The 15,751-nt window shown below is 39.4% G+C and overlaps 2 protein-coding genes across 2 annotated transcripts; one reads left to right on the top strand and one right to left on the bottom strand.

Moving 5' to 3' along the window:
* Positions 1-1,837: 1,837 nt before the first annotated feature.
* On the bottom strand, positions 1,838-12,584 carry stxbp3 (syntaxin binding protein 3). The gene is made up of 19 exons (XM_034081019.2): positions 12,445-12,584; positions 10,984-11,033; positions 10,323-10,404; positions 10,126-10,202; positions 9,950-10,022; positions 9,737-9,837; positions 9,239-9,384; positions 8,727-8,820; positions 8,141-8,265; positions 7,642-7,740; positions 7,501-7,558; positions 7,342-7,407; positions 7,103-7,183; positions 6,574-6,709; positions 6,151-6,257; positions 5,883-5,981; positions 3,407-3,492; positions 2,773-2,921; positions 1,838-2,468 (listed from the first exon to the last, which is right to left on the bottom strand). The coding sequence occupies exons 1-19, from the start codon at positions 12,488-12,490 to the stop codon at positions 2,353-2,355; spliced, it is 1,791 nt and encodes a 596-aa protein (XP_033936910.1). The 5' UTR covers positions 12,491-12,584; the 3' UTR covers positions 1,838-2,352.
* Positions 12,585-12,688: 104 nt separating this feature from the next.
* gemin6 (gem (nuclear organelle) associated protein 6) lies at positions 12,689-13,550 on the top strand. The gene has a single exon (XM_034081020.2). The coding sequence runs from the start codon at positions 12,689-12,691 to the stop codon at positions 13,229-13,231; it is 543 nt and encodes a 180-aa protein (XP_033936911.1). The 3' UTR covers positions 13,232-13,550.
* The last annotated feature ends 2,201 nt before the right edge of the window (positions 13,551-15,751 follow it).

The raw sequence follows: 15,751 nt of genomic DNA, 5'->3' as shown, positions 1-15,751 counted from the left end.
CAGAAGCCTCTGCGGGTGGAGGTGGGAGCTCGCACGCATGCGCAGAAGAAAGACACACTTTAGGAAACTGACATTGATTAAACTTAAAGTCCTCTTTGTTTACCAATTAAATATCTGTATAATACAATAATATAAGAAACAATTGTTAGAGAATTGAACACATTTCTGAATTTAATAGGTTAAATAATCAAAAGCTTTACAAAGTAAGATCAAATGGATGGATTTACAGTAATATGTTCATGGGTTGATTCGTAGGGTATATAGGGTAACTGTATCCAACCTCCTTTACAATAGCCTCTACTTGTCGATCTCACCTTTATTATTTGTAATCTTTCTCAATTTACTAGATTAAGTTATAATTTGTTCCTTCTTAAACATAACAGGTTTTGAGATTACAGTAGCAGTTTTGCTGACTTTTTACACATTACAAACTCACAGATTAAAATATTTTGGTTGGGGTAGTCCCAATTTAAACATGCAAATTGGGACTATTTGAAGATCCCTGGAAGAAAAAGGGAAGCACCCAAGACTGACGGCAGAATAAGACAATTAAATATAAATAGTTGTGACAAATGAAAGTAGGTCATTGTTAGAGAGCATGGATCATTGTCAAGGGTAAGTGTCCCTCTATATAGGGTCAATGAAGCAGGACCACCCTGTGAGTGTGTTTAAATGTCACCTGACACTTTTTCCTGTAACTGACACTGCGAAAGTTGGTCTCAGCCTGCATGCTCCATACATCAGTCAAATGTATCATTATAAGAACTGTTTTAAGATCATATGTTTTAAATCTTCTAATATGCCCTTCCTCAGATATGTATTTTTCAAGTTCAAAGAAAGCTATAAACATGCATCAGTGAAGTATTAAATATTGAAATTACCTGAATGTTGTTTTTTGCAAAAAATTTGATCTTTTCCTCGTGATAAATTGATAACAATTGTTGCGAGGATCCTCATGCTCACAGTTCGTTAGTATAGGAATATTAAACTAGCCAAGATCGGTCATATAAAAGAGGTCAGTTTTCTCCTATATGTATAGTAGTAGATTACAGTACAGAACTGCTTTACTGAATACAACATATTCCTGAGGCACAACCTCAATGATTGCTATATTTATACAATATGTAATCATTCTGCGATAAATAAAATCCATAAATTCAACAAAAAAATTAAGCAGTTTTTTGGTTGACGGATTGAAGTCCTACTGTACAATTTAACACATATCTGCATTCCACTTTCTTTTTAGGATAGTAATTATTGGTTATGTATATTAACTGACTGCTGTAGAGATGTTTGCCAGCTTACAATTCTTCACCTTATGCAAACATATTTTTAGCATATGTAACACTAGGGTGGTCCTTAGTGCCATGTACATTTTCAAATTCATTTATTTTAAGCTCGAACCACTGGAATTCGTTATGATAGTCAAGAAAACTCTCCTGGTGAATTTTTTCCTCAATCTGACAACATTTACCCCTCCCTCATCGACCTGGGCTGCCACACGGAGGCTAAACTGTAAGGTTGATGAGGGAGGGGTAAATGTTGTCAGATTGAGGAAATTCTGGGGTTTGAAGCTTAGACTTTCCGACTTTCAATTTTAAGGACCACCCTAATGTAATAAAACAACATGGTTGCTTTTTCTTTTAAAATTAAGTGACGTCAATTATCTAGTTTCATTATCTAAAATTAGGTTTAATTAGTTAATCAAAGGTACCGGTAATCAAGTAATTTCTCTTAGTATTGTTTAATGCAATTTCCCGTAACGATTTTTTTTTTTTGCTGCATCCTAATCAACAAACACTACAAAATGAACTGTAAATATGCTCAGTACTCAGACCATTTTTGAACCACCTCATTCATTTATTAGTCAGTTGTTCAATTAAAGAAAAACGTAAATACTCTATGTTAAAAACACTCTTCAAAATTACATAACGTGTGACTGAAAAAGTCAGGACTCATTGCGTACATACAGTATATACATTAGCTTTGTGCTGCTTACCATCTCAATGATGTCTCTGAAAGTTCCTCAGAGGTCTTTCAACATGTAACATAACCAGAACACAAAAAGGCAGATGACACATAATTACTTAAATGTTTATAGTAGGATTAGGGCGATTCCATTTGAATATGATTTATCTAATCAAATAACAACAAATTAAAAAAATAATTTGCCCTCATGCCTAATATAAATGTGCACCAGGGTTGAAAAGAGTATTAAAACATAAGAATACGAATAAGTATAAGGCAAATTCCCTTCAGTTTTCCACACAGGAAGTTGAGTTGAGTGCACTGTGCTGAGTAATGTGAGATTTAGGGAGGCAGGGGGACGTTTTAGAGGTTAGGGGAAACCTCTCAGGCGTTGCTCCTTTCCTCCATTGTTAACGTTTCCATGGGGGCTTTGCTCGGGGCTTTGCTCAGAGCCTTGATGTCATTCAGGAGACCGGTTGGGGTCAAAATGTGAGAAGACCCTGAAAACAAAGTCAAAATAACTGTAACGTCCCAATTTAAGTGTACACATTTTACAGTTCTTATTAGCTCCACTAAGTGGTGTCAAACAGCTGGAAATAAAAACAGACAGTGGCCTCTAGCGTCCAAGTTAGATGGTGTTTATACTGTAAACCCATCTATATATTTAGTTGAATGGAGACAACACAACAAAGGCATCATTTGGATATATTCAGCACTACAAAAATGGTCCTTGCATAGTCAGTGAACACAATCTGTCCAGAAAAGTAGTTCATTTGATCTATGTAATCTTGTTTGACTTCTCACCTATGATGACTTCGCAGGATTTGACCGTCTGGGTCACCTCGTAGGCACAGCGCATTTCAGAGTAGCTCATCCCTCCCACAACAAACACGATGAGGCGCGACCCGGTCCGGCGTTCATCCTGAGAGCTGGCTTTGTGCTTCTGACGGGCGCTGTGGGGCAGAGGAGGACAGTGAAATACTTTGACCAAACGTCCATGTGAAAGGTGGAACTAACACAGCAAAATCAACCTTACGGCAAGGAAGACATATTTCTATGAAGATTCCAGAAAACAACAGAGCCAGATAAGTCATTTTAGTAAACTTGGTGGCAGGAAAACGTCAAAATAAAAACCCCATATCAAGAGCAGTAGTAATACAAATCCTCACTAGAGGGCGCTAATTCATCCTCTCATTTGTGTGTAAAATCAAATTGTGACTTTCTGTGTCCCTTTTGAGAAGCTGCCAGTATTACAAAATAAACATATTCAAATGAAGAAAAGGGTTTGTTTGGCTTTTGATATTAAAGTTGGTTAATTAGATCATTGCTCCAAAAAATTCAAGAGCAAGAGCATCTCCTCTAGCATTTATATGTATTTCAAGAAACAATTGACGCAGGTTAAGCATGATACAAAATAAAATGTAAATAACAACTGTACCTGACGGCCCCGGAGCCATTCCAGGCAGCAGGACTCTCAGACAGGTGCGGCCACTCTTTGGTGTCCAGTTTGTTCTCCACGGCATCCTGAAGGTAATAGGATTTTAATTAAGCGGTCATATTTAAAAGCAAAGACCAAAACCAAACCTTTTGGGGCCAGCCATAACATATATTTGAGTATCGCCTCTTGCTTGTGCGTATACAAGGTATCCTAGTTGCTGGGGAATAATTTGCCCTGCATGTCCTCCTTCGCCCTCTGACGCAGCTGACCAACCTTGAGCAGCCGTTATCTCCCATAAGGAGGGAGGGGCTGCCCTAGGCTAGCATATTGTTGATGTTGCCAGTTTATGACCGGGCAACTCTCTGTCAGAGATAGTTATTGTTGTTGTGGGACACATCCTTTCCGAGCCATAAGTGACAACAAATGTGATTCAGTGTCCTCAGCTGTTTAGTCTATCTATTGAAGAATGTTGATTATTACACTCTGAACTAGTTAAAACCTGGAGCTACAGGAGGGTTCTTCAGAATTGATTGTGGCATCTCTACCGTGTGGTCAACTCGTGGCCCGTGACATGTCTTGTGAATTCTTCGGCCGAAGCTCCAAATAAACCGTCAGTGTTTGCCATCAAAGCTCCAGCTCGTGTCTCTGAGTCCTGACTCCAATTGCTTCAGAAGTTTCCCCCACACTAGTTTCATTCATATGCAGTTCATCTAGAACCCCTAAGCAATATTAAGGCATTCATAGAAGGCTACAATACGTTTTTGACTTTAACTACTCAGTTGTCACCCTACTAATGTTTAAGAAGGTTAGAATCATATTGATTAAAGTTTAGCAAATACTTTCCCTGACCAACAAGCGACCACTTTTTCTCAGGTTTCACAAAGGGGCTTTGGTTTCAGGTGCTAGTGCTACCTTCTGTTCACATTTGGAACCCAATGTGTGTTTTTTAGAATGATGTGAAAACGTATAGTCTGTGAGACAGCTTTCAACCATTTCTGACCCCTCTGTGACCATCTAGGTATCATCATCCACAACATGTTTGTTTTGTGCTGTGAGGGGAAACTGTTCAGAGTTCACAGGAAACCAGGTGCTCTTGTGGTGAGATTGCTCAGAAATGGCTTTTCACGTAATAACGGAAAAGAAAAGGAAGTCAAAATGAGGAGAAGACATAAAAGAACAGATTGTGTTACAGGTGAGACGGAGTTATTGCTATTCTTTATCAAATAAAATAGTTTAACCATAAAATGATAGATTCAAAGCCTATCTGCAAACAGTGGAACAATGAGCTCTCCCAACTGGTTAACCACGTATATTGCTCATAAATTGACAATCTCAACTTTCTTTTAGAGTTTAAGTTTCCTTTATCAGGCTTTACTCAATATCAACATGTGGAAATCAGTTCTGTGAAATTATAGAACTGAAATATTGTTATTAGATTTCTGAATAACAACCTTATATCATGAGCAAAGGGGAAACAGGAAACGGTGCCTCTCAGTTCCCCATCTAGTTCTCAGAATTCGACTCAATAGCCGAGATTATAAGAGACACATTAAAAAAAGGTGAACTCCTGTGAGCATGAATCTTAAAGAAGGCAGACAGCTGACAGTGACATCAAACGTCAGTTTAAAGGTGGGGTAGGTAAGTTTGAGAAACCGGCTCGAGATACACTCTTTGTTATATTCCATGGAATGCTCTTAACATCCCAATAGCAATGAATATCTTTAGTGCTTTGACAAATCCATTGACAAATCCATTAAAAAACGTCATCTGTGGAAGCCGTAGTACTGTAAAAAGCCTGGCTAAAGTAACTGGATGGCCTACCTTCCTGTCAGCCTTCCATCTGTGCACAAACTTGTCTCGTGCCCTCATTGGTCATGTGCACGTTCGTGTGTGTTGGAGGAGGGGCTCTGTAAGGAAGTGGCAGATTTGTTCCGGCTGTATTTTCAAATTCTAGCGCACACAAGCTGGTTTCTCCAAAATGACCTACCCCACCTTTAACACAAAACATTTTCCATTATGGGAAAGAGGATTGGAACAGAGGGATGTTGCTGGAAAAGGTTCATCCCCGGGGATCAACTCAGAAGTTGTGCATTATTAGGCAAGGCAATTCAAAGTGCTTTATTAGATGCTGGTAATGATGTCTTTTAGAAATTGATGTAGCCATAAAGAAAAACACAATCGATCATGTTTGTGTTGCAATTCCTATCAGATTACCTGATACTGATAACTCTCTTGATTTCACGTGTCTTTTCATCATTTATTTTTTAGAAAATTCCTTTCAGTGGGGGCGGGGACTGGGGAAGCGCTTAGATCGACCTAGATGTAGAAATGTGGAAGACGTAACTAACGGTAACACCGGGAGTTTTTTCTTTCCTATAATTGCTTCCTAGCTGCACCCACAACTCCTGGATTTATGCTTCGTAATTCATCATGACATATTAATGGTATTGTAACGTGTCAATATAATCTCACTGACCTCCATCACATCTTTTATGACAGGAGTCCATCTGGAAAGCTTGTAAGTGTCCTCCTGGGAACGATCGCGTCTGGTTGGTTTACGGGAGAAGAAACTAGGCTAGAAAGAAAAGTACAAGAAGAGAGTAACCAGGATTCAAGAAGATGTCACAAACTAAAGAAACTCAGAGTGAACAACTAGCATTATGTATCATTGCGGAAGGTTTTAAAGAACTCATCTACAATCAACTGCCACCAAGAGCAGTTTTGTTTTCCTCCTCTGTACATACCGAGGTGATGATGGGGACTCCCAGTGCTTTCCAGTTCAAGATGAACTCTTGTTGGTCCTCGATCTTTACATGCTGGATAAGTTTGTTTAAGTTCTCGGTCGTTGTTCCTGTTTACACACACACACCAAGTAAATACAAATAAAAAAAACTGATTATAGGTTATAAGGGCTGCATCCTTTTGGTCAAATAATCAACAACGGAAGTTTTGATACACAAGGAAAGGCTTTAAGTTTTAATGGTTTCATTATTCCTTTTTATTAAATCATTGAATGCATAGTCCATACAAACATAGGATTAGTACTCAACTGAGAATGTGTTTTGGGGATAACAGCCTAACAGTTTATACCATGACAGATTCTTATCGTCTGCTCTTGTTAACTCTGAAGCATGGTGCATTCATGGAGCTGTGACAACGTGTCTTACCACTGAGGCTGAAGATGTAGAGCAGCACAGCTCTGATCTTGTCGGGGGGGTTGTATGGGTGGAGCAGCACAGGTAGCAGGGTCCTCATGGCGTCTTTCACCTTCACCCCCTCCACGTCTGACCCCACTGCAAGGTCCTACACAGAGACAAACCTTTACCTTTTGATGTTCCATTCAGGCTGGAGAGTGGGAAGTACACTAACACACATTCACAAAGTCTCTCCTTAGGAGGCCCAGTCTCTTTGACCCACGCATTACCAGATGGGTTTTAAATTCATTTTAACAGAGCTGCAAAACTAACCTAAACTTTTACTTGCCACAAAATGACTGATAAGGAGAATTAAGTTCATTCAAATGACTAAGCCTTACATTGCATTAACTTTTATGTGTTATCCCATAGAACATTTAATGGCAAATAATTAAATAATGTTGTATACAACATAAACCTGTTTTTCCTCAATGGATTATACCAGAAGAAAATGTGTCACCAAATATGCAATTGAATCCAGAAGATCACGGGGCAAACGGACCTGTTCAGCTTTGCAGAGCTTCTCCACGTCGTTTGAGTAATGTTTCATGCAGTCCTCGGCCAAATGCAGATGAGCCTTTTTCTAAAGTTGAGAAAAATGTGAACATTACAATGAAAGTATTGTTACTGGAGATGATGAACTTCCTTTTATGGAAAACAAAGATATTTATAGAAGCCAGAAATGATTGGCCTATATGAATATGTCAACCTCACATGATAATTGATACTGGTACCACATACCTCAGTCATTTCTTTACGGAAGGCTGGCATCTTCTTCATCATCTGGGACAAATTGGCAATTGTGATCTAAAAAACAAAGGATGCAATGTTTGCTCAAGATATGCGTTTTAAGTATGAACTACACAGCTCAATAAATCAGGAGAAATCTCAGCTCTGTACCTTTCCATCTGGCTTCTTCTTGCTAGCAGCTATTTCCTTTACCAGCTTGGGGATTTGTCTATTGGAAGATAAAATGAGGTTAGGGTCTGGTTAAAGAAGTGTTAGGGAGACACCTTCATCCTTCAGATCTTGCACACTTACTCTGCTACGTCAGCGATGTGCTTGTGCCTCAGCTTAATCCAGAGCTGGTCGTCCTCACTCAGCTGGGCCTCCTTCTCTGGGCCATCTTCAGCTTTGTATCTAGACACAAATATAAAGATAGGGTTTATAGCTAAAAATGTATTGCCTATATTTGATCTAATACAACATCTAGTGGATGTTTGCCTTCACTAACCAGTCAAGATGCAGTTTACATCAATCTGTCCAAAATGTCATCACTTCATCATCTATTCTATAAGACATATGGGTTACATTTTTGTTATTAGCATATGTAGTCTTAAATTGCACCAACTGGTGAGGTTGCTGTGACCTTTGACAACCCAATCAGTTCAGCCTTGAATCCAAGTGGATGTTTGTGCTCATGGGATATTGCGCTCACAACAATGGGAAATGCAGACAAACAACCAAAAAACGAAACCCTCCTGGCGTATGACTTGCCGACATAGTGCACTAAGCATATTATATAGGTGCGATTCATTACTTGTAGGTGTCTTCCTGGATATCAATGAGGTCGTAAGCCATGGCCTGGTAGGTCAGCTCATGCAGGATGGGGCTGACGGGGTCAAAACCTCTCTCCACTATCAGCAGCTGGGCCTGGGTCTTTCCCTTTTGAAGGAGGGAAATACACAGTAACAGTTTTAAAATAATAACGTTTTTTTGTATTATTAAAACACTGGTTCTCTCTCTCTCTCTCTCTCTCTCTCTCTCTCTCGTCTCTCTCTCTCTCTCTCTCTCTCTATCTCTCTCTCTCTCTCTCTCTCTCTCTGCTCTCTCTCTCTCTCTCTCTCTCTCTCTCTCTCTCTCTCTCTCTCTCTCTCTCTCTCTCTCTCTCTCTCTCTCTCTCTCTCTCTCTCTCTCTCTCTCTCTCTCTCTCTCTCTCTCTCTCTCTCTCTCTCTCTCTCTCTCTCTCTCTCTCTCATGAAAAGCAACCATTTTCAATACTGCTCAAGGCAAAGGAGGAAGTTTTATTTCCAAGCAGTCAGTGAAAAATAATACCTTATTTTCAGGTTCACATTCACTCCCTAGGCTAGGATTGTGTTTCACTCTTTTATCAGAAGGGGTATCACCTTTTTCTTGCCGCTGTCATCCAGCTCGTAGTGTTTAGCCAGTTTGTCATCCACCAGCTCTGCGAGGGTCTTGGCGTTCTCCATGTTGGCGTCTCTGGTTAAATGATACATTTATTGACATGAGTTATCACAGATAGGTTAGTACACACCAATGTTGCACTGATACGAATATGAATGAGAATACTAGTTAAAGCAACGTATGCAGGGTCACCCTTTTTTTTTCCTAGTTTGTTTTCTTTGGTCTGACTAATCGCATTTACATATATGTTTGGTTTTAAAGTTGGAATAATAAAGTGGTTTCAAAAACACAAAGTGCTTCTGTCTAGATCTAGATTTACATTTAGTTTGTAATTTGTGCTAAAATAGGGCAAATGAAGGTGACGTTTGCAGAGTTATTTAGTTCCGTAACGTATTCTATGACTCGATTCCAGCTTTTCTCATAAAAGGTCTCAGTCGGCTCGGGGGCTGAGGTGTGTTATCAAGGCTGAGAAACCAAATCTTCTCTGGCTTACTTCTTGTATCGGACTCCTGGGTATTCGTCCAGCGTGGCACACAGCGAGACGAGCTGGTCTGCCATGGTCTCCAGTGTGTGCATTTTGTCCTGGCTGTTGGGACTGTAGATGCTTTGGAAAGCCCCTGGATTATCACATGTGAACACCTGCAAAGCATTTAACACGACAGTGTTCAAACTAAATATTGTTTAGACTGAATTGGGACCGTTTCAACACAAGTTGAATATGCGTTGTAAAAATATAAATCAATTGAGGACAAGTTAAGACCTTTTTGCAAAACCATTTCCCAAGCCAGTGACGTAACAGTTTGTGCAATAATTACATCATATCTTAAAGCAGCAAACATCCACTGGGTTCACACTAAACACGGCAATCTCAGTAGCAACATGACACTGAACAAACTCAGTTTTTCTACAGTTAGCTAGTTACCGTCTAACTAAGAGGAAATAGAGCACTGCGGGGAAAAAAGCTTAAGGAATACACCCAGCAATGACTCACTTGGGCCTCCTGTGGCATGAAAGACATGTTTATCTCCTTACACACTCGTATGTACTTTGCACAGTACAGCTTCATGTTGTTGAACAGCTCATCGGGACAATCTGTTGGAAAACATTTGAAGTATATACGTTATCGGTTTAAAAAAAGAAAATCAAAACATTGTGTCTGGTTTTTCAATTGTATATTGTGAAAGTGGTGATTCAGTTTACTTACAATCGGTGAAATAAACATATGCGGCTTTATATTTAGGTTTGGTCTTGAAGTCAGCAATGAAGGCATCAACACACTATAAAATGAAATAAAATGTTAAGATTTAACAAAATATACCAAAATGAAAACGTGATTTGAATTGCAATGTTATCAGGGGTTGCAGGGTTATGATGGCAAACCTTAGCGGTCGGTGAAATGAAGTAGATGGCCTTCATTTCTGGAACAGGCTCTCTGCTCTTGAACAGGTCTTCCACAACTAAAGAAACACAATGTTTATTTCAACAGAGTAGCTACAGACATCCAGGTAGAAACTGCAGTTAGATTGGTCTATAACTGATATGATGTGAAAATCAGTGTTTAACTGTTAAGTACCTACTTGTTATTTTCTCTGACATTAAATCGGACATTTTGCAGCATGATGAGAGCAGCTTGGTGGTGAAGGGGTCCAGAATCAATATCTGTGAGGAACAAAGATTCATAGTGGTAGGTCAAATTATTTCTCACAATGTTAAATGTTGCTGGAAATTATAATTAAATGTACAGTCACAGTAATTAAGAGGAGTCAATACAAATCGTAAACAGAATACCTTTATTAGTCCCACTTAGGGGAAATGTGCATAGTTACAGCAGGAAAAAGAGCCACAGACAGCTTAATGTTACATATGTTAAATATGAGACATGCATTAAAAAAAAGTGCTAAGTTATGATATTAGCAGCCAGGTATGTATTACAGTTATTAACTGTAAACGGCTTATCTAAAGCTAGTTGAGTAGCACTTGAAATGTTTTGGCTCTATGAAACCTGATGTACATATGATTCTGTTTTCTTCAAGTTTGTATCTTCTTGGTCGAACGCACTTATTGTAAGTCGCTTTGGATAAAAGCGTCAGCTAAATGCAATGTAATGTATATATATTGCACATCTAGCACATAGGTGGTTGGTATTTAACAGCAGCAAGTTACACAATTTACAAAATACACACGTTGTAACAGTTCTAAGGATTAATATTGTATTGAGTACATGGAGGCTTGTCCTACCTTCCATACTTCAGAATTCCTGCAGTCTGTAATAATTGTGTCTTTTATTTCTGTAAAAACATGAAAAACAACAAAGAATATAACTGAATATACAGATTGACAAGAACATTCGTATTACACTCTCTGGCGTACGAAATAAAATAAAGACATTTGAAGTGTATGTCTGTTAATTTAACTACACATGAAAAAAAATCAAATTAAACTATACTGCATAACATTACCCTAATTTAGTCTCAAATGTTCAGTTTTTGCTCAATCATTTTTTGGTTAAAGATTTTATTTCTGGAGGAAGTGTGGGAAAACCGAAAACCAACCACAAACTCATCTTTTGGGATTGTGTTTTCCAAATAATTAAAATACCCTCTCAGCTTCATTGCCGTTATCGCTAGGGATCTGTACCTGAATAATAAATACTTGGCAAAGATCAGAGGTACTGCACTTTTTTCTTTTTGCAAAATAAGTACTAGCTGCAAACTGAAGGATGGTAAACCACCAACACTACTCAGTGGCTGCAGACTGATGCTGGTTTACATAATGGAACAGATGCCTGCAAGGCTGCACCTGGAAACAGAGGTAGACTCGAGTTACACTGGAGAGTAGGCGTTTTCCAAGAGAGATGAGTTGTTGTGATTAAACTGTGGTACCTGCCAAATCTATATGGAAAACGTTATGATGATAAACATTTAGTCAGTCGTACTTAACTGTAGAAATGTGGGACATATGTATCATGCATCCTTAATCGGTGACTATTTTTAAACTTTAAAATAATATTTGTTAAGAAAAGGAAGGGAAACACATCTGTCATGGTGGCAGGTGGGCTCAATTTGTAAACATTTATTTCAATGTTCCATGTCAGGAAATGACCTGTTATGTTGAAAATAAGAGGAAAGATGTGTAGCTAGGTCCTTTTTATATTGGAGTGAATACGGTTTAGCTAAATGTAACTGTGAGCAGCCTAAATTAATGTTACGTTATGGTTTCCCTTGGTTAATTTCCACACAATGGCTGCCCGGCAGGAAACTAAAACGTTTTTTTGCAGGAATGAAAATATACTTCTTCGACACAAGAAATGTTTGACAAATTAACGTTTAGGATGTCCAAGTTAAGCTTAGCTAAACGTCTTTCAGCTACTTGTGTTGACGTTAGTTGAGGTGGGGCTCAGCCACAGAAAGTGACCTCACACCGACTGCACTCTCCAAAAGGGGGATACATGAGTCGATGTCAGGCATGACAAACACATGAGCCAAGCGTTAACCCAAGTGAAGTTTGATGTTATTAAAAATGCAAGTTGTACGTTGAACTTCCGTAGCGATAAACAGCAGGATGAAGTTTCAGAGTCACAACGGAAGAAACAGTGAGTAAAAACAGAACATATTTAGTAGTCCTTTGAGTTGTGAAAACGAATGGATACTCTGTTTCAAATATAGCACAATAAACAACTTCCAGTTGGGGTGCACTTACTTTTCCAAACTATTCTTTTCAGCCCGTGATCTGAGCCCGATGCCATCTTGTTTCTTTTTTATTCCTCTGCGCCTCTTCCTGCCTATCTTCCTGTCCCGTGTCCTCGTACTCTGACGTCATACGCGTCGTTAAGTGTGCGACGGGGCGCAGTTTGACAGGAAGAAGCGTGAATAGAAGAGGGGATTTTAAAGCCCTAAACTAGAGGAATATATCCGTATATCGATTCGTGAGGTGGACCGCAGTGATGCAGTGCGACTGGCCTCTGTTGGGTCCGCTGCAGTGGATGCGTTACGTCAACAAACAGGTGAAGGTGAAGGCGGGAAAAGATGAGGAGCGCCGCGGCTGGCTGCTCACCGTGGACCCGGTGTCCGCCAGTCTGGTCCTGGTGAACTTCAAGGAGGATGGGGGTGCTTCTGTGCAGGTGGTGATGGGCCATGCTGTGGAGGAGGTGGAGGTGCTGCAGGAGGCCGATGAGGAGACCACACAGCGCCTCCAGAGCTCCTTCCTCCCCGCGAAGACCCGCAGGCTGGACCCGGAGGAGCTGAGGAAGAGAAGAGCTGGCGTCCGGAGCTGGCTGGAGAAGAACCGGATCCCGGTGGAGGAGGAGGGGGATGAGCTGAGGGTGGCCGGGGTCCTGACCATCACGCCACCGTACGGACCTGAAGATTGCTGCAGCTCCAACCAGATCATCCTAGACCGCATCCAGAAACTGATCCAGAGTGTGTTTCAGATACAGCCAGATCACACAGAAACTGATCCAGACTGTCCCTCTACTATGGAAGTATAAATAAACCCCTGAACAACAGACAGACACAAACCAGAACTGGAAACTTAATTAAAAACTGTCAGAAAGGTTACATATTTTATATGTACAATCTATGATTAACACTACCAATCAGATTCCTGCTCTCTGTCTCTCTACCAATCAGAGGGAGCAGCAGATGTGACTGACAGTTGGTCTGAATCCAGTTTGAGTTCAGATTACATTTTTGTAAATTATTTTGGGATTACGTTTAGGTTAAGTTATTTTCTCTTGTTTTCAGTTTAAGTTGTGTGTTCTCATTTTGGTTTGTATTACAAAATAAAAGTATTTCCTTTGTATGATACAGGAGACTGTTTGAAATGTTTTATACCAAATTAATATGCATGTTTACTATACTTTGATCATTTTTCTTCTTTCATTAGATCTCCTGTCCTTGATAAAACAGATGAAAACATCTGCTCAGTTTCCAAGAGTCACACAGGTTTTCAGGTTATTTAAAATTAAAATATTGATATAAAATTGGAAACAATGAATCCATATTCAAGTTGACTAATTGATAGATTAACTAATTGCTTGAGCTCTATTTGACAGTTTGTAATACTGTTTACATGTCTCCTTAAGTCTGGAAGAGGTGTGAAAATGTGTTTATAATAACTGAACATATACAATTTATTTTTTGACAATAGCAGTAGGCCTATGGAGCTTTGGCGATGCAGTTACAAGTTGTGTCCATTGATTGTTTTTAAACTGGTTTATTCAAATTTACGGAGCCCCGGGCCCTTTCTCATTTCTCGAACTCCCCTCCTCGACTCCCCTCCTCGACTCCTATCCTCGATACTTAGTCCCGCCCACAGGAGATGCGAGCGGAGGAGCCGAGGAGGGGAACCGAGGAGAGAGGAGGGGAAGCAGCAGGCGGTTAGAGAAATGAGAACTCCTCTCCTCTGAGCGGTCATTTTAAAGAGACGTCAGAAGGCACAGCAGCCTCTGTCTGATGGACAGATGTGTTCATGATGACTTAACTTTGCAGCCAATCTTATTTGTTACAGTGTATCGTGCACCAGGTCCTTATTCAGAATTCTTATCAGAATTCTCTGAGTTTTTATCAACTTTGGTTCTTAAAACAGACAAAGTAATTATCGTAGGTGACTTTAATATTCATGTTGACGATGATAAAAATAGCCTTACTGTTGCATTTAACTCTATATTAGATTCTGTTGGTTTCTGTCAGAGTGTAAATAAACCAACCCACTGTTATAATCACACTCTCGACCTTGTTCTGACTTATGGTATTGAAATTGAGCAACTATTAGTCGAACCGCATAATCCTGCTTTATCCGACCATTTCTTAGTAACTTTTGAAGTACTGTTACTAGACTACAAAGCATTAGTCAAAAGCTCTTCCAGCAGAAACCTATCTGTTAGTGCTATAGCCACATTTAAGGAAGAGATTCAACCAATACTTAACTCGATAGCATGTCTGCATGTAGGGGAGGAAACTACCAAATTGATCATGTTGTTGATAGTGCTATAGATGCGCTGCGAATAAAATTAGATTCTGTTGCTCCTTTGAAAAAGAAGAAAATAAAACAACATAGATTAGCTCCATGGCATAATGCCGAAACCCGCAAAATAAAGCAAAAGTCTAGACAACTTGAAAGGATATGGCGTTCCACTAAACTTGAAGAATCTCGTTTAATTTGGCATATTACTCTCAATGAATATAAGAAAGCACTGCGTAAAGCGAGAGCAGCCTACTACTCTTCATTAATAGATGAGAATAAGAATAATGCAAGATTTCTTTTCAGCACTGTAGCCAGGCTGACAGAGAGCCACAGCTCGATTGAGCCTTCTATTCCCTTAGCACTCAGTAGTAATGATTTTATGTGCTTTTTTAACGATAAAATTGTTACTCTTAGAAACAAAATTAATGACCTCTTGCCTTCGACCAGTATAGTGTTATCAACAGCTCCCGGAATCGTAAGTTCTAATATTACACTAGATAGTAAACTAGAATGCTTTTCAGCCATTAACCTTGAACAATTACATTCAATGATTCTCTCTTCTAAACCATCAACGTGTATGTTAGACCCAATTCCAACTAAGCTGTTGAAGGAAGTTTTTCCATTAATTAGCACTTCTTTATTAAATATTATGAATATGTCTTTATTATCAGGCTATGTTCCACAATCATTCAAAGTAGCAGTGATAAAACCGCTTCTTAAAAAGCACAACCTCGATCCAGAGGTTTTAGCCAACTATAGACCTATTTCTAATCTTCCGTTCCTCTCAAAAATTATTGAGAAAGCGGTCGCAAAACAGTTGTGTGATTACTTAAAAAACAATGATTTATTTGAAGATTTTCAGTCTGGCTTTAGAACACATCATAGCACAGAGACAGCTCTGGTTAAAGTCACAAATGATATTCTAATAGCCTCAGACAAGGGACTTGTCTCTATTCTTGTTTTGCTCGATCTTAGTGCTGCATTTGATACTATCGACCATGATATCCTATTGCAAAGACTAGAGCACTTAGTTGGCATACAG

The sequence above is a fragment of the Pseudochaenichthys georgianus genome, chromosome 4 (assembly GCF_902827115.2).
Source record: "Pseudochaenichthys georgianus chromosome 4, fPseGeo1.2, whole genome shotgun sequence".
NCBI lineage: Eukaryota > Metazoa > Chordata > Actinopteri > Perciformes > Channichthyidae > Pseudochaenichthys > Pseudochaenichthys georgianus.
Note: the sequence above shows the minus strand (reverse complement) of the source record. Positions and strands in the feature narration are given on the sequence as shown.

Excerpts from the sequence above, each read along its gene's own strand:
- stxbp3 (XM_034081019.2), bottom strand. The coding sequence starts at position 12,490 with ATGGCATCGGGCTCAGATCACGGGCTGAAAAGAATAGTTTGGAAAA. Across the intron at positions 11,034-12,444 it reads GAAAAGAATAGTTTGGAAAA|AAATAAAAGACACAATTATT; the intron begins GTAAGTGCACCC and ends ATGTTTTTACAG. Across the intron at positions 6,710-7,102 it reads AGCTCTGCAAAGCTGAACAG|GACCTTGCAGTGGGGTCAGA; the intron begins GTCCGTTTGCCC and ends GTCTCTGTGTAG.
- gemin6 (XM_034081020.2), top strand. The coding sequence starts at position 12,689 with ATGCAGTGCGACTGGCCTCTGTTGGGTCCGCTGCAGTGGATGCGTTAC.